The 26,410-nt window shown below is 34.6% G+C and overlaps 1 protein-coding gene across 3 annotated transcripts in view; it reads right to left on the bottom strand.

Moving 5' to 3' along the window:
• Positions 1 to 26,410, bottom strand: part of GOLGB1 (golgin B1) — a 70,186-nt gene that overhangs the window by 17,874 nt on the left and 25,902 nt on the right. For all 3 annotated transcript variants that reach the window (XM_051985375.1, XM_051985376.1, XM_051985377.1), the window contains 7 exons: positions 26,187 to 26,300; positions 24,785 to 25,187; positions 23,379 to 23,494; positions 20,247 to 20,361; positions 11,532 to 11,608; positions 5,659 to 10,847; positions 1,952 to 3,875 (listed from right to left, as the gene is read on the bottom strand). In XM_051985375.1, coding sequence (XP_051841335.1) covers positions 1,952 to 3,875; positions 5,659 to 10,847; positions 11,532 to 11,608; positions 20,247 to 20,361; positions 23,379 to 23,494; positions 24,785 to 25,187; positions 26,187 to 26,300 — 7,938 coding nt within the window. The remainder of the gene's footprint in view (positions 1 to 1,951; positions 3,876 to 5,658; positions 10,848 to 11,531; positions 11,609 to 20,246; positions 20,362 to 23,378; positions 23,495 to 24,784; positions 25,188 to 26,186; positions 26,301 to 26,410) is intronic.

The raw sequence follows: 26,410 nt of genomic DNA, 5'->3' as shown, positions 1-26,410 counted from the left end.
AAATGACAAACCACTCCTAATATCTTTGCCAAAAAAAAACCAAAACCCTCAAATGGGCTCATAAAGTCAGACACAAATGCAAAATGACTGAGAAGACATATATCTGATAAGGAGAGAGAAGATAGGGAGAAGATTGTGTCAAGGCTTGATTAGAAAGCTAAGAAGCATAAAACTGCATCTTTTAGGAAGCAAAAAGTTACCCAAAGTTTTATGAGCAGGTGAACAGCATGACAAAAGTAATATTCTATGTATTCTAATATAGTTTGGTGTGAAGGATGGATTATAGAGGAAAGAGATTAACTAGATTCAAAAAGATTTGATAGTACTGTACTAATTTGAGTATTAGATATTAAGAGGATTATATTAGGGCAGGAGCACTGGCAACAGTAAAAAACAGCTATAAGAAAAATTACAAATCACAAGCTTTAGAGTCTACCATGCTATGCCAAATGAAGAAACTCTAAACTCTCATTGCATTTGTTTTTCTCTCACCTATGCATTTATCATGCTTTAATTTCTATTACTGTTATTTACATACATTTCTTATCTTCATGATCATATTTTCAACTCTTTAACTATGGACTACATATCCCATTTGCCTGTGTATGACCAAAAATATACAACTGTGTATAAAGTAAATACTGAACAAATGTATGTTATTACAAAATGTGCTGAAAACTAAGGAGAAGAGAATATATAAATATCCTAAAACATCCTCATGAATTCTATGGACATAATAAAAGTGAGACTTACACTGATGACAGATGGTGATTATAAACTAACCATCAGGAACATAAATATGAGGCTGATAATAAAGAAATGAATCTAAGGAACAGGGAAATACTTTTTTTTCAACAGGATCAACCTAACAAATAAAATTTTTGAACTTTGGGCATGCATTACATTTTAATTCAGATTCAAAGTCTTACTTCTCTAATGACAAATTTAACATGGACTTGGTTTAGTCTGACAAAGGTACTGAGCATAACTCAACTGTGGTATTGTGCATGAACACAATTAAAATAGGTAGAAAGAAAATACAATCACAGATAAGGACCTGTTATTGCTGATGTAATCCTATTTTCCACCCTTACAAGATTCTGATTCTGATGTAAAATGAATTAGAAGGCTTCTGAAGAACATTCCAGCTAAAGTTTTTTTGAATTCTGAAGCCTTCTTCAGCCTTAGATATACATATGAAAGATATATCTGATCCCAGTCTTTTGAAGTTGTGATGATCTCTCCCAATTTTATATCTGCCTTCCTTTCTCTTATACTACATTAGCATATTATTAAATCTTCAGATAAACTCTGCTTAAAAAGTTATTTTCCTATTTTATTTGTGGGTTTTTCATTGAACAAAAAATGAGGTGGGGAGTTTAATTCATTATGTTTCCCTCTAAACTCATCTTTCTCTTAAAATTCCCTAATTCTGTTGATGGCACCACCATCCTACTAGTTACCTAGATTTATAACCTTAAGAGTCATCCTTAACTACTACTTTTTCCACAGGTCCAATATCCTATCAGCTGTCAAGTCTTTTTTAGTAAAATCTCCCTAATAACTCACATCATTTACCTTTTATTTCTGCTCATATCACCTTTCTTTCAAGTATCTACCAACTTGAAATACTAGACTCCCTAAATGGTCTGATTCCACCCCCAACATCCTTTGTTACATTTGGCCTTATTAAAAATTAGGGAACATCTGAAGAAAATGAAGTAGTTTTATCTAATGACATAACTATGAGTGTTATGATTTGACCTAAGCATAATGGACTCTGAAGACCATACTACTATAAGGTTTCAGTTAATTATTATCGATACTAATGCAGTGAACCTTTCCAAGAGTACTTTTTAAATCAGAGCCCTACTCTAACCATGTTGCAGCAAGATTAACAGTATTATGTTTCAGTGACTTTTAGTTAACATACAAAGGGAACAGAACTCACCAATCTATCTCTGTCATTTTGTAGTGAATTCATTGCTTTCTTTAAGGACATTTCAGATGGACTGGTAAAGTGTTGGGGTGATGAACACTGTTTCCCTTCTTCTGATTTTCTCATTTTGTCTAATTCACTTAAGAGATGATCTCTTTCAGCCTGTAAACTGGCCATGGCCTTGGAAAAGGACTGTATTTGATTAGAGGAACTCTCCAACTGTGAGGACAAGTGAAATAATTCATCATCCTTAGATCTGAGCTGTTGGTTAAGCTTCTCAAGTTGAGATAGCGAGTTATCATCTTCAACACAGCTCTCCAGAGAAGCCACTTTAGAAACAAGTTCATCTCTCTCTCTACTCAACAGAATCTGATCTTCTCTCAGTTTAGTCAGCTCTTCCTGCAAAGTATCTGTAAGACGCTGTTGCTCCTCAAGGCTGGCAGTGTGCATCTTTTTTAGTTCCTGTAACTCTTCATTAGCATGGTCTCGACTATCTTGCAAAGAACCCATAGACTTTCCAAAAGCCTGAATTTGAGCTTTAAGGTCTTTATTTTCTTCAGTAACCTTGAGTAGCCTTTGTTCCATCTCCACCAAATCTCTTGCCAGCTCGGCTACCCTCTCTTCGGCTGTTTCAGTTTCATTGCGCATTATCCCTGCATCATGACGAAGATGCTTCAATTCCTTTTTAAGCTTTTCTTCAATTTCTCCCACCTGCTTAGCAGCCTCCTTTTGTACACGTGCTAATTCTTCCTCTAGCTCTGTGACTTTCTTCTGAGAGAGAGAAAGGGTAATACCTAATCTGTGCACCTCTTCTTCCCCACCTTTCAACTGTGCCTGAAACTCTCCTAAAGACCCTCCTTCTTGCAAAGCTGTCATTTGGCACTTCAGCTGTGAAACAGAAGTTCTCAAGCTCTCAATTTCCTTAGTCAAGGTTTGCTTTTCCTCCTCGAGGGCATCAGAAGATTTTCTTAGCTCTTCCCGTAATCCTTCAGACTCTTTTAGCTTTCTTTCTAACTTGATCTTTTCATTTTCTAGTTCCTGACTCCGCTGAAGCCTAATTTCAAGGAGCTGTCTTTGTTGATAGTCCTTTGTTATCCTCTGGTACTGTTCTGCAGTTAACTTGGCATTTTCAGAATTGAGATCATCCATCTGGCCCCGAAGGCATCGAATCTCTTCCTTTAGCTTATTGTTCTCAGCAGCAGCCTCTTGGATGAGCTGGTCTTTCTCCAAGATCACTGAGAGATGCCGCTCTTCAAGCTGTCGGTAGTCTCCTAGAATTCGATCTCGGTCATCCTGGAGAGAAGACATGGATTTAGTAAAAGAATCCAACTGAGCCTTCTGCTGTTTGCTGTCTTTTTTGATAGTTTTCATTGTTTCCATAAGCTGATTGGTTTTGTCTACAGCTTTTTTTTTCTCATCTTCTAAGGCAGCTTTCTCCTCTTCTTTTTGGGTCAGGTGACTTTCCAAATCTTTAATTTCTTTGTTATGTTGTTGTTGCAATTCAGATATAGCTAACAAGACTGCCTCCTCTTTAGCAGAAAGGAGAGTGATAATTTTTTGATCTTTAGTGTTAATTTCTTCATGCAGTTTGCCAGTCAGATCTCTAGAGGCTTGCAGATCAGCCTCTAACTGCTCACAGTTGAACTTGCAATTCTGAAAGTCAGTCTCCTGTTGCTTTGCAATTCCCTCTAATTTTTCCTTGGCTTCTTTACACTTTGCTAAAGAACTATTTGCTTCAGTCAACTGGTCTCTCAGAGACTTAACTTCTGCATCCAATTTAGCTAATTCATTCTGAGAATTAGAATACATCTGTTTAGATTCTTCCAACTGAGACATGAGTCCTTTATTTTCTCCCTGAAGGTTTTCAGAGACCTTCTGTTGAAACTGGACCTCTGTTTGGGCTTTGGACTCCCAGGTCTGTCTGTCATGCTCAAGTCTGAAAAGAGAAAGAAAATGACTATGACTAATCCCAAAGTATCATAATTTAAAGATCTCTTAGTTCCTTCATAACCTGATGCCTTCCTATCTTACCAGTATTCTTATACTTTATTCTTCTCTATGTACTGTACAATCCAGCGAAACTGGTTTTCTTGCTGTTTCTTATAGACAACACTCCTCTCCTCATTCCTTATTTTTATACTGATTATCTCTCAACTCTGGAATATACTCTCTAGATCTACTAGGTATTAAGAATAATGAGAAATATTAAGTTGCTATTTCTGTTACCTACCAACACCTTTGGCCGTGTGTGTGCGTAGGGGACAGAAAATGAGTGAAAGCATATGCACAAGGGATACAATAATACATAAACATTCCATGCTATTATACCCCCACAACAGCTTTACATGAAAGGGGATGGTTAAGTCCATAGCCAGTCTAGTGAAGATTTTTTTTTTCCCCCGCTGAGGCAATTGGGATTAAGTGACTTGCCCAGAGTCACACAGCTGGGAAGTATTAAGTGTGTGAGGTCAGATTTGAAGACAGGTCCTCCTGTCTTCAGGGATGGTGCTCTGTCTACTGTGCCACCGAGCTGCCCCAGTGTTGATTCTTAAAGTAAACAATAACCTTTGAGAAACAATAAAGGAAAGCTAATACGATAATGGAAAGAAATGGGCCAAGGACTTAAAGGAAAAAACTATATGAAACAAAATACAGCAATTAATTGGAGTGAGAACAAGACACGCTCATATGCCATATTTATACAGCTGCTATTTGAGTTGCTCTGTCAAAAGGCTATGATAAGTGGAGACCTGAGAGAGGAAGCTGTGCAGAAGCTTGTCACTGCCACCATGGATTGGGAGAGAACTATTATATCAGGTTCCAAAGCACAGATCATCTTTATCTCATCTTAAACAAGACAGGTAAGAACAGAGACCCTACAGAACACCCAAAAAAAACGTATTTTGTCTTGACTTGTCTTGACTGCCACCCTAGAGTATCAACTTAATGCCAACAAAGTGGACTCATTCCTCCTCCTCATATATTCTTCTTTTTTTCCATCTGAAAAAAACAGGGTCAGAAGGAAGATGATAAAATGCACCTACTGTGGTACTTTTACAATTCAGAACCTGTTATTTCAGGACTAATAAAATGTGGATTTTAGGGCAACACCTTCCTCTGGTTTGGTTTAATGGTATGTTTCTTTTTAGTCAGTGGAAAAGAAACGATGGAATACTTTATTTCCACCAATTTAACAACTTAAACAAATGTTTCACTTAAAATTTCCCTGTGACCACATTTATACTTTAATGCATGTTTTAATATTTATCTCAGATGTGTTCATCTATAAAAGGACATCAAATCTTTCTTCTGAATATTCTATATATAATGTAGCACACCCACCCAAGGTACACAAGTACAAGGAATAATTATTCTAGTGATCTTTTTCAAACATGATGCCTTCCTAACTTTATAACATCCTCCTCATTTTGCTCTAGCTAAGACTAAGTTCAGCATCTCTCTTAGTTTTTCTTCTCCCAAGCTTTAGAGTGTAAGCTTCTTGAGGGCAAAATAGTTTCTTATACTACTCTCATTGTTTCCATAGTGCCCAAAACAGAATTGACCACACAGCAGATATGGTTGTAAATACATAAATTGATTTAAAATTTTAAAAGGAAGGGAATACAAAGTGGCATTTAAAGGAAATAAAAATTACTTAAATAAGAGGAAAATCCTTTGCCTATAGTGGTATGAAAATAAAGATTACAGTAAGAGTTTACCTGGATATATTAATTTGCAATTCCTCCATGTGGATAGACATTTGTCTTAGATGGTCTTTTAAAATGCTACAATTCTCTTCCTTAGCCCGGATTTCTTCTTCCTTTGTTTGAATAGCATCACTGAATTTTTTTTCCCATTTTTTAGCCTCATCTATCACTCGATCCCGGTCATCCTGGAGAGAAGACATGCTTTTGGTGAAGGCCGCAAGCTGGGCCAAAGTGCTGTTGAGGTTTTCCTGAAGTTGCTTGACTTCTTGGTCTTTTTTGTTCAAGGTGACCTGAACTTCTCCAAAAGTCTCTTCCAAATGGACCTTTTCTCTATGTAAAGCATCCAGCTTTTCTTGCATATTCTTGACCTCCTTCATATGCTTATCTTCTACTTGTTCCAGTTTTCTTTCAAGATCTTCATCCTTTTGTTTCATCTGGCTTTTAACAAGCTCTTTATTTGATTGAAGCTCCTTTTTCACCTTGAGACTGTCTGCTAGGACCCTTGCTGCTTCACTCTGAGTGTCATCCAATAATACTTTGCAATAGTCTAGCTCTGCCTGGACTTTCTTACGATCTTCTTCAACTTGGGCTAAATTTTCTTTGACCATCTCCAATTCTTTCTGTGATTCATTTTGTACAAATTCCAGAGCTTTTACAGTTCTCTCTAGACCACTTATCTTCTCTTGATACCTGATGCAATCTTTCTGCAACTGCTTTACCTCTTGTTGCTTCTCTTTCAATAATTCCTGAAGCTCTTTTGTATGAGTTTTATTGCCATGTCCTCCTTTTTGAGCACTCTGTAGTTTCTCCAAGTATTCCTTTCGGATTTCTGATTCAATTATGTTTTTTTCTTTAACTGCCTGCCGCTTTTCCTCTTCCAGTTCACTCACACATTTCTGAAGATTCTGAATCTCAGATTCCAATAATTCATTTTTCATTTGGGCATCTGTGACATCTTGCTGATAATTTCCAATGCTTCCATTAAGTTCAGCTAACTGATTCATAAGTCTCTCTTCCAGATCATCCTTCTCTACTTCCACTATTTCCTTCAACTTGGTGACTTTAGCAAGATCCTCTTGAATTTTCTCATTTAACAGGTTTATTTTGGTAACTTCTTCATGAAGAGTTTTCAGTTCATCATCCTTTGCTTCTAATTGGTTCAGTAAGACATCTTTATTGTCGTCTAAAGAACAATCTTTTTCTTCCCTGATCTTCTCCTCCTCTAATTCTTTAATTCTTTCTGTGAGCTGATCAATTTGCTGTATGTATGTATTAATTTCATCATGTGAACTTATCCCTTCATTTGCACTGGTATCTGTCATGGCACTGCTCTCCACTGGGATGGGTGCTGAATAGTTTGAACTTGCATTTGTCCTCAGAGAGACTTGTTTTTCAATCTCATCTGGTACAGGTACAGACACAGACACAGCTTGCTGTGTCACTTCTATATTATCCATTTGGATCTCATGCTTCTTAAGATTTTCTATACTCTTGCCCAATTTGGATTCTGTTTCTTTCAACTGCTGCTTTAAATTCTGAATCTCTTCACTTAAAGAGTTCTTCTCCGCCATTAATGTTTCAAACTCCTTAGAAAGAGATTCATACTTTAACTTAGTATCCTCTAGTTCCTCCTTCATACTAGGGCTGGAATGAAGCACTTCTACAGGTTCTTTGGATTCACTGCCTACCAAGTGGATTTCTGCTCTAAGACGGTCATTCTCCTCTTCTAGCTCAAGAATTTTCTGCTGTTTGGATTTTGCAAATTTCCTCATCTTCTCTTTCATTTCTTCCATTTCCTGCTCTGCTTCCTGAAGTTGCTTTTCTATGTCTTTCTTCTTTGCTTCTGTGTTTTTTAATTTACCATACAGTTCTTGTTTCTCTTGTCTTACAGTTTCTACAACATGTTGAATACGTCCTGCCTCATTACTGACATTCTCATAAGACTGAAGAAGAATTTCATACTCTTTTTGCAGTTCTTTGTGCTTTTCCTGCCACTCAGTGTTTTCAGCAATCTGGGTACATTTCAAAGATTCAATTTCCTTCATTAGTTTCTCCTTATCTTCAGTAAGACCTTCTAAAGCTAGCTTCAAACTTTCACAAGAACTACTGAGATTTTGACTTTCTAATAAAGATTTGTCCACTTCTGCAATAAGTCTCTCTTTCTCTTCCTGAAGAACAGTCAATTTGTCTAATAATACATCCTTTTCTTTACAGTGAGCAGAAACTTGGCTCTCTGCATCTGCCAGAGTTTTTGTGAGAGTTTCAATATTATTTTTGGCTAAGGACAACTCTTCTTTAAGACATTTACTTTCTTTCAAGGTCTCTTTTCTGGAAATAAGTGCAGCTTGGAGTTTTCTCTGAATTTGCTGCTTAGATTTAGCTTCTTCTTCCACCTCCTCTGGTTTTCGTTGAATTTCAGAAAGCTCCATCTGCAACTGTTTAATTTTTTCTTCATGCTCTTTGGCTTGCATTTCCAACTGCACATGCAAAGCCTTAATCAAGTCCTCTTGCTCTACAATCTCTGTCTGTACTTTAACAAGGATATCATCTTTTTCTCTAACTTGCACATGAAGAACATCAACTTCTTCATTTTTTTGGTTCATGAGACTTTTCAATTCATCTAGTTCAGGCTGTAATTCCCTGAAATGTTCTAATCTTGTGATTTCCATTTGACTACTTTCCAATTCTAGTTTCAGATTGATTACCTCAGTTTCAGCTTCATGAGTGGCTATTTTAAGACCTTCTGCCTCTAAAAGCAGCTTTTTTATCTGTTCTTGTAATACAACTGATTCTTCTGATTTTTGAGAAAGGTCATTTATGGTAGAACTCACTCTGAATTCCAGCTCTTCTTTCTGAATCTGTAGCTCTTTCAGTTGAGTTTTAAGCAATTCTACTGAATTATCTTCTTTCTGTAGGTCATTTTTACATTCCAAAGTCATTTGTGAGGGCCACTCTTCTTTGGTTTTGGATATAGGTTCAATCAAATTCTGAGGTGTATCTAATTCCTGTGTGTTACTATTCACAGCTAAGACAGTGTCTGTAGACTCTCTTACTCGTATTTCGAGTTCACGTAGCTGGTCTCGTATGCTCTCATTTTCTTTGCTCTGTTCATCAAAACGTTCCTGTAAGAGATTATAATCATCTTTCTGTTGTTTTAGCTGTTCCCTGTGGTGTCTGTCTTTCTCCTGTGCTTTTTTTAAAGTCACCTTGCGGGAAGCTAGCACTTCTTGTAATTTCTTTTGGAGTTGTTCCTTTTCTTGCTCAAGATTCAAAATTCTGTCTTCTAAATCTAGTTTCCAGTGTTCTCCACTTTCTGTTCCAGCTGTACTAATTAGTGTCTCTTTTATAGATGTTGCTGAATCTCCATCTCCAGCCTCCTTGTTACAAGTGGTTAAGTTTTGGATGACTCTCTGGTTTTCAGTTATTTCAGCTTTAAGCAAATCTATGAGATTTATCTTATCTTGCAAGTTCTGTTTCATCTCATTGATCAGTTCCTGTAGCTGTTTTTCAGCTGCCACCTTTTCTTCAAAATCTCTTTTTAAATTTTGTAGTTCTAGTTCCTTCTCGGATATCTTCTGATTTAAAGCTATTTCAGTTTCCCTACTTTCTGGAATAACAGATTCTTCTGGCTTTGCTTTACCATCTTTACCTTGCTGAGTTGCTGCCACCCCATCTCCCTCACAGAATAGGGTCTCTTCCTTAGACTCATTTTTCACCTGTGCCAAATCTTTCTCTAGCTGAGTGACTTTCTTCATTAGTTCCTTCCGGTTAATAAGAGCAGCCTGCAGTTTTCTCTTCACTTGGTCATTTTCTTTCTTCAAAAGATTCAATTCACTCTGAAGTTCTTCATTCTTTATTAGTGGAGATGAAACTATTTTACCATCCTGATCATGTTTTACACCTGAACATTCTTCCTCTTTCTCGTCTGTTTCCTTCTCCTTTTTGTCTTCTTTAGGAATGGACAGTACATCAAGCTTTTCTTTGAGTGTTTTGACTTCAACCCCAAGAGAAAACTTTTCTTCATTGAGCTGGACTATTTTCTCAGACATACGTACACTGATCTCAGTCACCTGTTGCTCCTTCTCTTCAATAGCTTGTTGAAGGGTCTCTACAACCCTTGTTTTCTCTAACAAAAGTTGATCTACTCTTGCTCTTTCAAGTTCCTTTTGGGAGAGAATCTGGGAAAGCTCTTCCATCTTGTTTGAGGTATTCCTTAAATGTTCCTCCAAATCAAACATTTCGCTTTCTTTCTTTTGCAGTTCACTTTTGAGGTTTCTGATTAGTGTGCTTTGGTCAGAAAGCTGGAGATGCATTTCATCTAATTCCTTCTGCAAAGTTTCAATTTTCAAATCCTTTGATTTTGATTCTGTGCTAAGACTCTGAATTTGTTCAGTTAGGAGGCTTTCACGGCTGGTTTTATTTTCATAGTCAGATATTCTTTGTTTTTCTGCCTCTGCAAGGTTCTCTTCAAGTTGCTTTATTTGTGCTTTTAAATCTGTAATGATGCAAAGATCTTTTACCTGAATCAAAAGTTGATCTCTCTCATCACACAGAGCACTAAGTGTACTTTTACTCTTTTCTTCATTTTTCTTAAAGTCCTCTACTAGCTGGACTAGCTTACTGATTTCCTCAGTTTTTTCCTCCAAACTTTTCTCATATGACTCCTTTGCTTTCTGAAGACTTGACTCTAGTTCCAATACTTGTCCTTCTAATCTTTTCAATTCATCTTGCTGACACAAAATAAGATCTTGAGATATAGAAAGAGAGTCTTTTACAGTCTTTTTTGTTGACTCCATTTCCATTCCAGTGTTGGCAATGTGAACTAAAGGTACATCCAGTGAGGTGCTGCTCTGATTCTGAGGCACAGCACTTTCTGTACCTTCCACATCAATTACAATAGGACTACATTTTTCACTTTGCATTAAAGGATAGCTTGATCCTGTGTCTTGATGAATCATTCCTTCACCTTCTGTCTGCTTGGTTTCCCCCTGTTCAGATACTTCTGAAATCAAATTGGTATTGGACTTTGTGATCTGGAGTTGCCCTTTAAGGAATGCAATTTCCTCTTGGGCTTCTTTCATTTCCAACAATAAAACTGACAACTTATGTTTCTGTGAAACAATAATCTCCAAGTTGTCTTCTTGTCTACTTTCCTCAGAAGATTTGTTGGTACTGCTTTTGGTGATTTCATCACTGATGATCTGGGGTCAAAAAAAAAAAAAAAAAAGGGAAAAAGTATAAAAATGTCAACAAGAATTATAAGGTAGCAAGGCAAGAAGTATTTTACTTCCTTATCAAAGAAGAGATTATAGTGATGCTCACTCTAAAATTAACTCTGGAAAAAGATAGGTTGGAGGTACCTAAGATCCCTTCCAAATTTAAAACTATGATTCTGTGATTACATATAGCTTGCCTTCTAAAAGTCACAGAGAATAGAGAGCTGAACACAGCAAAGAGTGAAATAAACTAATGACACAATGAACTATGCAAAACTATAGTTATTTCAACATAAAAAGAGTAGTCAAGAAATCTAAATATAAATGTAAATAAAGTATGTCATATCATTTCTAGTTCCCAGAAATGTTCAGGTGTAAAGTCAACTTAGAAAGATAATGCAATGATATGAAATAAGAACTATTTAAACTGAAAATCATAGAACTTGGGTTCAAAGCCCAATTCAGACCCTTACTGCCTTGTTTGACCCAGGGCAGACTAAGTCTCAGTTTATCTGTAAAACTGGGAGGCAGACGGGGAAGCGGGGGAAACAGAGGGAAGAGAGATGTTGGCCTATTTGACTGCTAAAATCTCTTCCAGTTGTAAACCTATGATCTTTTTCTTTACTCTGGTTCATTTTTTTTTTTAATTAGGAGAGTTTTGTCAATTACCTGTCCTGTCTCTTCTCCACCAGTCATCTCAGATCCATGCTGAGTCTCTAGAAGAATAATCTGAGAGTGTAGTCTTTCTGAAATGATGACAGAATACAATTTTAGCTTCAAATAATTAAAAATTAAATACCAGTCATCTCATACTTTCATGGAACAATCAAGTCATTCCATGAAAGTGAAACAGATTTTTAAGAATGATGCAGACTGGGAAATCTAGTGATACAAAGGTGACAGACTTCCAATTAAGAATAAGGCATTCCCCTAGAGATCAACTAAAAAACTACTAGAAACAATTCACTACTTTAGCAAAGTTGCAAGATTCAAAATAAATCCACATAAATCATCAGCATTTCTATGTTACCAATAAAAGCCCAGCAGCAAGGCATACAAAGAGAAATTCCATTTAAAATAACTAGATAATTTAAGATATTTGGGAGTCTACTTGCCAAGACAAAATCAGGAACTATATAAACACAATTACTTTCCACTTTCCACACAAATAAAGTCAGATTTAATCAACTGGAAGAATATCAAGTACTCATAGGTAGGCCAAGCTAATATAATAAAAATGACAATTCTATTTAAACTAATATACTTATGCAGTGCCATACCAATCAAACTCCCAAGAAATTATTTTACAGAGCTAGAAAAACTAATAAAGTTCATCTTGAAAAACAAAAGATAAAGAATTTCAAAGGAATTAATGAAAAAAATTGCAAATGAAAGTAGCCTAGCTGTACCAGATCTAAAACTTTATTATATTATAGAAAAGTAATCATCAAAACTACTTAGTACTGATTAAGTAATAAAGCAGCTGATCAAAGGAATAGGTTAGGTTCACAAGTCAATAACTATAATAATATAGGGTTTGATAAACCCAAAGACCTCAGTTTCTAGAATAAGAACTCATTATGTGCGGGGCAGCTAGGTGGCACAGTGGATAGAGTACCAGTCCTGAAGTTAGTAAGACCTAAGTACAAATCTGGCCTCAGATACTTAACACTTCCTAGCTGTGTGACCCTGGGAAAATCACTTAACCCCAGTTGTCTCACCAAAAACAAACAAACAAAAAACTCACCATGTGACAAAAATTGCTGAGAAAATTGCAAAGTAGTATGGTAAAAACATCCTATACCAAGATAAGGTCAAAATGCGTTCATGATTTAGATATTAAGCAAATGATGATGATTTAAGCAAATTAGAAGAACACAAGATAGTTTACCTCTTAGATCTGTGGGGAAGGAAGGAATCTGTGGTCAAGAAGAACTAGGAGGGAAAGAGGGACTAGTAATCAAGTTGCAAAAAAAGAAAAGAAAGAAACGGATCATTAAAACATGATTTAAAGTGCACAAAAAGAACAAGAAGAAGGACAGAAAGAAACGTAGGAAAACAGGACAGCTCTGAAAGTTACAGGCTGGGGGCAAATAGGTAGATAGAACTAGAGTACATTAAGGATTGCAAAATGGATCATTTTGATTGTGTTAAGTTAAAAAGATTTTGTACAAACAAAACCAATCATACAGACAAGATCAGAAGGGAAGTAGTAAACTGAGAAAAAAAATTTATAAACAAGCATTCTGATAAAGGTCTCATTTCTAAAATATATAGAGAATTGACTCAAATTTACAAGAATATAAACCATTCTCCAAATGATAAATAGTCAAAGAATATGAACAATTTTCAGATGAAGAAATTAAAGTTATCAATAGTCATATGAAAAAATGCTCTAAATTACTATTGATCAGAGAAATGAAAATTAAAACAATTCTGAGGTACCACTATATACTTCTCAGATTGGCTAAGATGACAGTAAAGGATAATGTTGAATCTTGGAGGGGATGCAGGAAAACCGGAGCATTGTTGATGGAGCTGTGAACTGATCCAACCATTCTGAAAAGCAATTTGGAAATATTCCCAAAGAGCTATCAAACTGTGCATACCCTTTGAACCAGCAGTGTCTCTATTGAGCCTATATCCCAAAGAGATCATAAAGAGAAAAGGACCCATATGTGCAAAAATTTTTGTAGCAGTCCTTTTTGTAAAGGCAAGGAACTGGAAACTGAGTGGATACCCACCAGTTGAAGAATAGCTGAATAAGTTATGGTGTATGAATGTTATGGAATATTATTGTTTTGGAAGAAATGAAGCAGGATGATTTCAGAGAGGCCTGGAGGACTTACATGAAATGATGCTAAGTGAAGTGAGTAGAACCAAAAGAACGTTATACACAACACAACAATAGACATGGTTCTTTTCAACAGTGAGGTGATTCAGATTAGTTTCAATGCAATTGTGATGAAGAGAGCCATCTGCACTGAAAGAGAGGACTATGGGAACTGAATGTGGATCACAACATAATATTTTCACTTTTTTGGTGATGTTTGCTTGATTTTATTTTTTCTCATTTTTTTTTCCTTTTTGATCCGAGTTTTCTTGTGCAGTATGATAATTGTGGAAATATGTATAGAAGAAGTGCACATGTTTAATATTTATTGGATTACTTGCTATATAGGGGAGAAAGTGAGGGGAAGGGAGGGAGAAAAAAATTGGACACAAGATTTTGCAAGACGAATGTTGAAAACTATGTATTTGTTTTGAAACTTTATATAAAAATATATAAATACAAAAAATTTAAAAAGAATGAAGTATTTTGATACATGTAGAAATTTGTTTTACTTGATTATGCATATTTATTATAAGGGGCTTTTTTCTATTTCTTTGTATTGCTGTCTTAGGGAAGAATAGGGAGGAGAAAAATTTGGAACATAAGGTTTTGTAAAGGTGAATGTTGAAAACTATCTTTGAATATATTTGGAAAAATAAAATACTATTTAAAAAAAAAAGCAAGCACTGAATAATAAGAGATTTCCACTTTTACATATAATATCTTCTGTTAAACTTTGTAAATGGAAATGCTTGTTTTTATTTGGTATTAAGTTGAAAAATGTTTAAATGTTATAGATTATGATAGAGGGAGGTACAGAATCTCAAAAGAATTGAGCTAAAACTCAAAGCTTTCAAGAGATTAGGATGTAAAGGTCCTAAGATAATTTGGAAAATATGAAAAAAAAAAACTTTTTTTTTTTAAAGAAATGTTAAATCTTGGTAATGAACTTCCTTCAAAATATGGTCTGGAATTCTGCTACCACTCTAATGGTAACAAGTGAGGAATTCAGAAATAGGAAATAAATAGCCTAAGAACAACAACATAAATTTGGACCAAAAGTATAATAGTGTTCCATTTGTGAAAAACAAAATGTTTACCAAATCTACAAATGTTATCAATGTCTTTGTCCCTCTCCTGAATCGTCTTTGAAAAGCTCAGATTCCATGAAATGATAGGAAAAAAGCTTTAGATTATTTTAAATCTTCAACTAGGGCCTGTGACCTGTTTTTGTAAATATTTTGATGAGGCTATTCCAATATAATTGGTTTCCTTTGTAATCTTATTTTATTTCATGTGTTTAAAAATCTTATACTGGGAAGGAGTCTGTTCATAGGTTTCAGGACCATAGCATAACAAACATTAAGAAACCCTGCTCGAGGGATTATTTTATTTCATTCTCTTGCCATCAGGAAGGACTAATATAATTCAGAAAAATGGGACACTATTTTGTCCTTTGAAAGATCTAAGAAAAAGTCTACTTCTTTCTTTCACCAATTCCAGTATTTAATAATAATTTCACTAATTTTAGGTGGATTGGGAAGAACAAAAAATCATTAACTTGATTTTGGAAGTGTGAGAAACACAAAAGCAGTAAAATAAGAAATTAGGAATATAGATATAACTTGTCTTTGGAGATTTGTAATTACTTTAAATAATTTTGTTGGACTCTCATGGTGAGCTCAGTAAACTAGAAAAATAACTTGAAAAAAAGCACTAAGCACTCCCAATTCTCATCTTCCTGAGCTATTTATGTTTTGGACAGATGTAATACACTTCCATAAATGTGACTACTAAAAAGTAATGAAACAAATTCTGCATGTAACTTCTATAACTCGTTGTCCTAATTTACTCATTTATTTTTGTATTTTCTTATCTGTACTTCTAAGGCAGTTGGCAAACAAATGAAAGATTTCCAAACAGATCAGTTAGCCTAAAAACATTCATTAAGCACTTACTATAGGAATAAGCAGTAGGGATACAAAGAAAAGAAAAACATGGTTCCTGCCCTCAAGAAATACATATTTTAATGAGGTAGACACATCATTCAAATAGTTAGATGTGTACATATAAGAAATATAAAATATAAATGGAAGGTAATATCAGAAGGAAGGCACAAGAAATGGCAGGACTGGGAAAGACCTCCTGCAGAATGTGGGATTTGAGCAGTCTTAAAAGAAGTCAGGAAAGCCAAGAGGTAGAGATGAAGAAGAAAAGAATTGCAATACAGATAAGGAAGCAGGAAATGCAGTATTACTGTTCAAGGATAAAAGACAGTTAATTGTCAATGGATCAAGTTGGGGAAGGGGAGAATAGAGGGGGAGGCAGGGTTGACAGAGAAGATGAGTAAATTGTAAAAAATTATAAATAAATAAATGAATTGGGAAAGTTAAGAGGAGGCCAGTTTGTGAAGGACTTAATGCACCAAATAGAGCATTTTATAATTAATCATGGGGTAATAGAAGACCACTGGAATTGACTGAATAGAAAGATGACATAATCAGACCTGTGCTTTAGAAAGATAATTCTGTCAGTTGAATAAAGAATAAACTGGAAAGGGGAGAGACCATGGAAATTCTATTATGAAACTCGGGAATTTCACCAGTGGCAGCTATGTGAGTATAGCACAAGGGACACAGAAGAAAAGTGCTGTGTGATAAAAATAACAAGATTTAATAACAGACTGTATATGTGGGACTGAGTGGCAGGGAAGAGTCAAGGATGAAACCAAGGTTGTAAGTCTGAATGGCTGGTAGGATGGTGATTCCTTCAAGAATAATTGATAAGTTGACAAGAGGGGAACATTTTCAGGGAGTAAGATAATGAGTTCTGTTCTGCAAACACTGAATTTGAGAAGCCTAGGGATCTACTTTGAAATGACAAACTGGAGCTGAAGAGAGAAATTATGAAAACAAAACAAGAATTATCTACATAAAAATAATAATTGAATCCATGGGAACTGATGAGATCACAAAATAAAAGTGTAAACAGGAAAGAGAAGAAAGTCCAGGGCAAAACCTTGAGGGACACCCCTGGTTAGTACGTATGATCTGGATTAAGATTTACCAATAAAGACTGACAGTGGTCAGTCAGATAAGAAAATCAGAAAAGAGGAATGTCAAAAAAAACCCAGAGAAGAGACTACTCAGCAGAAATGGTACTGAGGATTGTGGGAAAATCAAAAACAATTTGTATTAAGAAAGGCTTTTAGATAGAGGCAGATAGACAACACAGTGGATAGAGCATCAGTCCTGAAGTCAGGAGGATCTGAGTTCAAATTGGACCTCAGACATTTAACATTTCCTAGCTGTGTGAGCCAGAAGAAGTCACTTAATCCAAATTGCCTCAAAAAAAAAAAAAAAAAGTCATTATATTGGACAATTAACTTTGTTGAAGGAAGTTCCAGTTCAGGCATCAGTTATAGGTGGCTTTCTTAAGCAGTTAGCTATAAGAGAGGAGCAAAACTGAGGATATTAACCAGAGAAGACAGTCAGATAAAGTAAATTTCTTAAATATGGGAAGATGTAGCAGTGTTTGTGAGCAGCCCCATTTTGGACTTTGGGGAGAGATTGAAGATTTAAAACAGGGTAGGTAAAACAACAGGGGCAGTTTGCTGAAATAAGGAGGGGATAGAATTAAAGATACATGCTGAGAAATTTGCTTTTGGAACAGAGAAGGGCTGCTTTTTTATGAGAACTGGAGTGAAGCAGGATAGTAGGGGAAAATGATTGAGTGATATATAAGATGCAGAAAAATAGAGAAAAGAAAGTGCTCAGGAAAAATCTCTTGATTGTTCCAAAATTATGGGACAAGATCATCAGCTAAAAGGTGGGGATAAGGAGGGTACTATGGGAGGCTTAAGAAGGAATAAGTCTGGAACTTCTATTGTGGTGAATAGAATAGCAAATAGATTAAGAAAGTATAAAAGTGCTACAGTGCTACAGTGACGCTGAGACTATGTAATACACATTTATAATGGACCCCCATCAGCATGATTTTCTCCAACTCTTGTGTAGTACACAAATTAGACTGAAAGAGATGGGAGTAATCCAAAATTCTACAAAGCATGATATGTGACAGGAAAGGGGAAACAAATTATAGAGTTCAGTATAGAGTTAAATGATTCACTAAGTAAAAAGACAGAGCAGGGAGTACAACCAATGTATGGGTAAAGAGCTACTAAAAAACTGAGGAGCAGAAGGGTTAGAAGACATGGTGAGGGCAAGGAACAAGGTGAGAGTGTTAAAATATAGAGAAAGAGGGAATAGTAAAATTATCATCCAACAATCAGAGTTCATGAACATGGATATAGAATACTTATGGCATGATCAAATGCAGATATATATTAAAAAAAAAAAACAACTAAATACTTCTGCTTTAAGTGGGATTTGGGAAGGGTTAGAGCAGTGGTTCTCAAAGTATGGTCTAGAGAATCCTGGGGATCTCTGAAACCCTTTTAGAAGGCCTACAAATTCAAAAGTAGTTTTTATTTCCAATATGATAAATGTCTATAAATATAATCCAGATAAATAAAAACTCTTTGGAGAGATCCTCAATAATTTTTAATAGGATAAAGATACTGAAAACAAAAGTTTGAAAACCACTGGTTTAGAGGAATGATACGAGTGAGGCAGTTACAGGTACTTGAAAAAAGCAAAGGAGGTGAAAAACCTGAAATTAAGATGAAATAAGTCGGAAAAGACATCATAAGTTAAAATGAAAATATTTTAAGAAGGGAGAGGGAGACAATCATAGGATAAAGTGTTACCATGGTGTGATTCAAGAAAAGAATAATCATTCATAGGAGAAAAGAATGAAAAACATTCAATATGACACTCTAGTTCTTTTCTTTAAACTCTTAAAAATGTGTTTTCCTACAGTGATATATACCTGACAATATTTAGTGTTCTGTTTCCTTCATTTATGTATTTCAAGATAAAAGTAATTTTCTTTTAAAGGTTTCTGTCCCTTCTATTGTGCTAATAATTTCTTCTTGATTAGACTCCAGTGCAGAATATCATTTCTCCTCATTGCTTCTTTACCTATTTTTGTAAAACTATTCTCCTTTAAGGTCATAAATAATCCCCACTTTGCTAAATCTAATGGCTTTTTTGTTATCTTTATCCTTTTATATCTTTACAACAGAGATGGCAAGCATCCACTGTGGTGAGCAAAAAATAATGCCATCTAAATCAGATTAAAATATAATAGGAAAATATTTAACAAAATAAAATCATAATAGTACATGTGTAATGTTCATGTGTGGTTTTCTAAGTTAACATGCTGCCAAAAGTTATTAACTCGTTTCTATTTGAGTTTTCCACCTGCTCTGCAACAATACTCCATTCTTGCAACTTTCCCCTTCCCTAGGTTCCTATAACAATACATTATCCTGTTTTTACATTTTTCTATGAACACTCTTCTCTTTCCTATTACTTTATCTTCTTCCTCTTATGTCTTCCATCTAATGATGCATGTAGAGAACTTTCTCAATTGCCTTTAGAACACTTCTATACTCTATTAAAGTAGCCTTGTATCTAGTTGGCCTCTCTGCCTCAAGTCTCTCCCCACTCTAATTCATTTACCTCGCAACTGCTAAAATTCTGTCCCTAAAAGCACAGTCACCCCTTATTCAATAAACATGAGTGGCTCCCAGTTGCCTCCAAGATCAAATATAAAATTCTCTATTTGGCTTGTAAAGTCCTCCCTAACCTGGCTCTTCCTATCTTTCCAGTCTTCTTATATTTTATTCCCCTATATTTATTTTGCAGTCTCGTGACAATGATCTATTCCTAGCATCAGATACTTCATCTCCTGACTCCATTTTCAGTGGCTGTTCCCCACCCTGGAATGCTCTCTCTCCCCGCTTGATTTTTGCCTCTGTTTCCTTAAAGTCTCAGCTAAAATTCTCTTTTCTAGAAGAAGTCTTTTTTGATCCTTCCTAAGATACTCATGTACCTTGCCGCTAAAATTATGTTCACATATTATTAAGATTGTCAATTACTGGCAGGCAGGAACTGATTTCACTTTTTTTTTTTAATCTCTAGTACTTTATTACCTTGCTCAGCACAGAATAAGCACTTAAATGCTTATTGAATTGGCCTGAGTAAGTTGGACAAACTATCATCTTTTTTAACCACATTATACTGCCAACCTTAGTTATATTTTTATATCTTAAGATGAAACCAAACCTCCTTAGATAAAAATCCTTGATTGTCCCAGTGAACATAGAATTCTGATTTACACTGAAAACAGATACCTTGGAAACAAAAGAAGCAAGATTAGAAGTTAGGAGTATTGCGTTCTAGGCCTAGCTCTGCTTTTAAATACTCATTAGTTCAGATAAGTTACTTAAATCATTCAGGGTCTCAGTTTTCTCATCTTAAAATTGAGAAACTGCTAGGTCTCTTCCAAGTTGATGATGATCTTCGATCTGCAAGAACTTTAGAGGTCAGGGTATAACCTTCATTTTACAAATAGTCAATAACTAAAACACACACTCTTCTAGGCAAGAAGTCACAGAAGGTAAGTTTCAATAATACTATACATACCATTCTCAACTTTCAGCTCCTCCAGTTCCACAGTACCAAGAAGCAAGGTACATTTTTCCTCTTCTAGTTCTGCTACTCTTTTCTGCAAAGAGGCAATGTTCTCTTCTAAGTCTACCTAAAATGCAGAAAACAAGCAAATGAGACATTTTTTGACTCTCATTCTCAGAGCTGAGGGAAAACTCTCAAGCTAATGCCCAAATATTCTTCAGCTTTTATATTTCATTTTCTTCAACATTTCTTTCATTGGAAAAATTTAAAAACAGGAAACAACCCTGTTCTTCCTGGACCAATTCAGATAAATGATCTCTGAGGGGAAGTGACAGCTGAAGGATTTTATTAGTTTCAAATGTATGCTAGAGTTTCAAGGATAAACTATAAAGATACTCATCCAAAATCATTTGTATGAGATAGAATATGTAACTTAGAAATTCCTGGTTCAGTTCAAGGAACAGTAGTGATAGAAAATTTGCTTACAACCCTCACAAAATAAATATCTTAGGATAAGAAATGGGCTGAACAGAAATTCCAAAAGAAGGAATACAAAATACAAAAATAATTAATATAGCCAGAATCTTCCAATCCTCATGAAGAGAGGGAGTAATGTTATTCTTGATTCTATGCTAAAAATCCCATTTACCATCTGACAGTGGGGTTCAAACTTTATAATTTTATTTAAGGACATAAATATTTTTCTTAATGGACTGCAAATATTTAATTAGTTTCATTCTGTGTTCCTGCAGTTTGTCTTTAGTATACAGATGACTTCATAACTTGTCACAGAATTATTATTATTTTACAAATGACAGGAGTTTTGGAAAAGGTCCAATACAAATTCATCATTATACAGATAAGAAACACTATGACTTCAAGAGAGGTTAAAAGATTTTTTTCAAAGCAAGATAGATGGCTTAAGATATAAGTAGAGCCAAAATGCAGGTCTAACTCTAATCAATTATGTTTCTGTTGCTATTTTCCTAACTTAACAAGGTCTATCTGGCAATGATTGCCTGTCATCCTCAAGTACTTATTTTCTCTACCTTAAATATAATCAAACTGATAGCCAGCAACGCTCTAGTGTGCATCCCAAACCAGATTAAAATCTAATTGGTAAATGTTTTAAAAATAAAGGAAAATACAACAAGTCATGCCAAACTTTCTACAAACTCAGGTTTTTCCTTTCAATGGTTCTTGCTGCTTTAAAAAATAATTCTGTATATAATACTCTATCACCTACTTTTACGGTTTTGCAAATTTGTTTCAAGTCTTTAAATTGCTATATCTCTCCATTTGACTATAATATTAAATGTTTGTTGGATAAGGCAATTTCTAGGTTCTTTTGACTTTCTCATCACAATAATTGAGTCACATTGTTTAAATTTCCAAATGAAGTCCATAATAATTTACTTTGTTTATTCTCATTCCTTTTTTTTTGAATGGTTAATAGCTTCTTTGGATAGATCAGGTTGGAGTTGTGATTTAAAGTTATCTTTTAATTTTTACATTTTCTTCTAATCTGATACTGACTTTGATCTTTTCTTAGCTAAGCTAATTTAAAAATACTATCTTATTAGTAACTTAGTAACCAGTTTTTTACTAATAAGTTTTAGTAAATTTCATTTTTTGTGATGTTATTTAGTAATTAATATAGCCAGAATCTTCCAAATTCTTTTTTGAAAAAAAAAGAGGCATATAAGGCAAAGTTTCTGCATAAGCTAAAAGCATTTAGAATATAAATCTCAAACTAGGTTTTGTGGACTTGTTTTTTAAAAATAAATTTGATAACGACTTCAATATAACTGATTTCTTTTGTAATCATATGTATCTTATTTTATGCATTTAAAAATATTACTCTTAAGGATCCAAAGGTGTCCATGACACAAAAAGTTACTAACTCCTTACACTTTTTTAAATTTCTTAATTTAGAACCATATTTTCCAATGTATCTTTCTGCCACCCTCCATTAACCTTAGTTATGCATCAAACCATTAAATACCTGTCAATTTAGTTTAAAGATTTGATCAAAACACTATTGAGTAGAGAAATGAAAATTGAAAAAACTCTTGAGGTATTACTTTCCACCTATCAGATCGGCTAAGAGGACTGAAAAAGAAAATGATAAATGGAGAGAATAGGTGGGAAAATCGGGACACTAATATACTGTTGGTAGAGTTGTGAACTGATTCAAACATTCTGGAGAGCAATCTGGAACTATGCCCAAAGAGCCATATAATTTGTGCATACCTTTTGATCCAGCAATACCACTACTAGGGTCTATATTGCAAAAAAGGGAAAAGAACCCCACATGTACAAAAAATATTTAAAGCAGCTCTTTTAGTTGTGGCAAAAAATTAGAAATTGAGGAGTTGCCTATCAATTAAAGAATGGCTGAACAAGCTGTGATATATGAAGGTAATGGAATACTACTGTACTATAAGAAATGATGAGCAGATGTATTTTAGAAAAACCGGAAAGATTAACATAAAGTGATACTGAGTGAAGTGACTAGAATCAGGAGAACACTATACACAGAAATAACATCATGGGATGATCAACTATGACAGACTTAGCTCTTCTCGGCAAAAGAATTTAAGTCAATTCCAAAAGATGGAAAATGCCATCCACATCCAGAGAAAGAACTACGGAGACTGAATGTAGATTAAAGCATACTATTTTCACTTTTTTTCTTTCACATGTATTTCTCTTTTTGGTTGTTTCTTCTTTCACAATATGACTAATATGGAAATATGTTCAAAATGATCATATATGTACAAACTCTATCAGATTGCTTAATATGTTGGGGTGAGTAGAGTTAAGAGAGGGAGGGAGAAAAATTTGGAATTCAAAATCTTACAAAAATTAATATTAAAAACTATCTTTACATATAATTGGAAAAAGTAAAATACTATTAAGTGAGGAAAAAAAAATTTAAAAACAAAAAATGTGATCAGTAACTGTAGATCCACCTCTTCAATAAACACTGGTAGATAAATTTCAATTATCAACATAGTAATTTTTTTATTCATACTCATCATGAGCATTACTAAGTGATATGATCAAGCATCCTATGAAACAATACTGGTTATCTATAAGTACTAACGATATAATAGCACCAAGACATCCAAATTTCATTACCTTGAGAGTCTGGCTATTCTCATCTGGGCTGGAAGTCTGAGAGGCCATTTCTGATTTCTGCAACACTGGTTCAATCAGAAATTGGTTAATTTCTTTGGATTTTTGCTGGAGTTCATCTAAAAAAAATAAATACATCAAAATTATATACCACAGAGCTGAAACTTTATGGGGCAGCTGTCTTTGGAGACTTCTAAAGAGCTGTTAGCCTCTACTTATCTTAGTCCAACTTGAAGATATCAGTAACAATGTTTCATTTGAATGCTTTAAACATTCTCAAAGATCCCTACATAAAGCATTTATAGCAAAACAATCAAATTAAAGAGATCTTCCCTCCCCGTTTCAAAAATGGTATTGTCTTTTTTTTATGTTTCAGTTTTACACAGTAAATCCTATACCTTATTTCCATAAAATGGTATTGATTAAAAATATGCTTAAATTAAAAACATGTGTTTATAATAATGTGGTTCTCTATTCAATGCACCTCCTATTTTTCTCTGGTTCAACTACTTTATAAAACATATGCTTTGTTTTTTCTTGGAGTTTAAGTCTTTTAACACTTTTCTAAATATATACCTCATGGGGGCAGTAAGGTGGTGCAGTGGATAGAGCACCAGCCCTGAAGTCAGGAGGACCTGAGTTCAAATGTGACCTTAGACACTTAACACTTCCTAGCTGTGTGACCCTGGACAAGTAACAACCCCAACTGCCTCAGCAAAAAAACAATAATAATAATAATAAAATAAAAAATATATGTATATATACCTCATTATAAAGTTTAGATCTCCAAGGAAACCTTTCTGAGTTATCTTTTTTATCAACCAGGGACAACTCAGATTATTTCCAAGACTGACAAAATGAAATTTTGCACCCCAGGTCCTAAATCTAGATAGAAGCTATTAAAAAAACTCTATTACAATATTTCTCAAAGGTTTATGCACAGTATCTTCATACTACTAAAAATTATTGAGGATCTGTCCAAAGAGTTTTTGTTTTTGTGGATTATATATTTATAGAGAGTTTTTGAAATAAAAACTAATTTTGATTTCATAGACCCTCTGAAAGGGTTTCAGAGACTCCCAGGATTCTCTGGGCCACACTTTGAAAACTTCTCCTCTACTATACCTTATGAGTATCCTATAGTCCAGAATCATACTTAACACAGTCTTTTACAAGTCTCTGGCAACTGATGTTGTCATTATTGCTGTATTGTTATAATAATAAGCAATAAGTTGTAAATACAATTTCTAATAGAAGTAGGAGAAATAAAACTAAAGATTTCTCTTTAAGTTTAGGAATGTCTTCCTTTTAAACCTTCCCCCCTCCCACATTTGATTCAATGAGTTTTAGCAATTAATTAGATGACCAGCACACTGAGAAATATATTATAAATGCAAGTTGTTGCAGACCTTCTAGCTGTTGAATAGTCTGGGCAGATTGAAATGACTGATGATTGATATCCTGAAGTAGCTTTTCATTTTGAGCCTTTAAGGCCTCACAAGCAAACTGTAGTTCTTTTTCACTCTTCTGAAGACACAAAATTTTAGAGTCTTTTTCTTCTCCTGCTATTTTATGATTTTGCTTCAGAGCACTACACTGAGACTCTAATTCAGCCCGGATTTGGCCTTCCTGTTCTAACTGCTCCAAAAGGCAACGCATTTCTTCTTCTAGACTGTGTAAAGATAGTTTTCTTTCTGCCACTTCCAGCTCCATTTTTTCAATAAGATTCTTGGATTCCTGCCTCTCTCTTTCCAGTACAGTCTTTAACGTATTTTTCTCAGCTTCTAACTGCTGCAACTGTTCAGAGAGAACCTAAGGGGGGGAAAAAAGACATATGACAAAACCTCAATCAATTTATAAGCAAAGATAGTGCACAGTGGGATTGCTTTAATCTAACATAGAGGCATCTAATAGAAATTGGTGGACAAAGGAAGTCACAAAAGGTATAATATCAGACAGGAAAGTGGTATGGTAGCTAAAAAACTAGATTTGGAATCAATAAGACTTGAGTTCAAATCCCACCTTGGATATTTTCTAGCAGTGTAAATTACTTAACCTCTCTCCTCCATCAGTATGTAACTCAGACCTCACACTGTTATATTTAAACTCATTATATATAATATATATATATTAAGTATTACAAAAACCTTAAAGGTGTTATAAGTATTATAGATCTAGGAAATTATTTAAGAAAAAGACAAAGTAAAATAACAGAAATTCTCCAAGGATAATGGCAGTATATACAGTCATAGCTTCCATACCTCTGTGAACTAGAAAATCTGTGTAAAATTTTTTGGCCTTCCCTTCGTGCCAAGGTTTTTGTAATACTTTATATATATTATAAATAATGAGCTTAAATATAACTTTGTGAAGTCTGAGCTAATTTTTTATGGAGTGTTTACAGTACCTAATTGTAAAATCTGGATTGATATACAATATGTATATTTTATAAATTTCTGAGTTTCTAAACTTTTTCTGTATAATCTGCAGGCCTTTGAGTGTTGTCTGTGGCCTCCACAAAACTCTCCGGAATTCCCATATAATTTCTTATACCAACCTGTGATATAAGTAGAAACTGATGGGAAAATTTACAGTGTGGAAAAGATAACTCTACATCAAAACTCTAGACCCAGGGTGGCCAAAAGAAAGACCTTCTAAATAAAAATATAAAATGCCCATCTTCTAAGGACTCATGTAAAAAAGAATTTATGTCAATTATCAAAAAATTAGACCATGGATCAAAAGAACATAGAAAAAAAAAAAAAGAACATAGAGCCCATATTAACTAAACTGTCAAGTAAAAGGAAGTACCTGATTTTTCTGTTCTGCAACAGATAGTTCCTGCTGTAGTAAATCTACCACCTGAGCACGTCCTAATAAGGCCTCTTCCTGTTCCTCTAGCTTCCTGTGCAGAATTCTTAGATTCTAGGAAGAAAAAGAATGCCTTAGCCTAGAAAACCCTAGAAAGTCAGCTCTAAGTGTACAATTAAAAACAGAAAAGTACATTTGTGAAAATTACAATTAAAATACATACA

The sequence above is a fragment of the Antechinus flavipes genome, chromosome 3 (genome assembly GCF_016432865.1).
Source record: "Antechinus flavipes isolate AdamAnt ecotype Samford, QLD, Australia chromosome 3, AdamAnt_v2, whole genome shotgun sequence".
Classification (NCBI taxonomy): domain Eukaryota; kingdom Metazoa; phylum Chordata; class Mammalia; order Dasyuromorphia; family Dasyuridae; genus Antechinus; species Antechinus flavipes.
The sequence above is the reverse complement of the archived record's forward strand: the minus strand, read 5'-3'. Positions and strand labels throughout refer to the sequence as shown.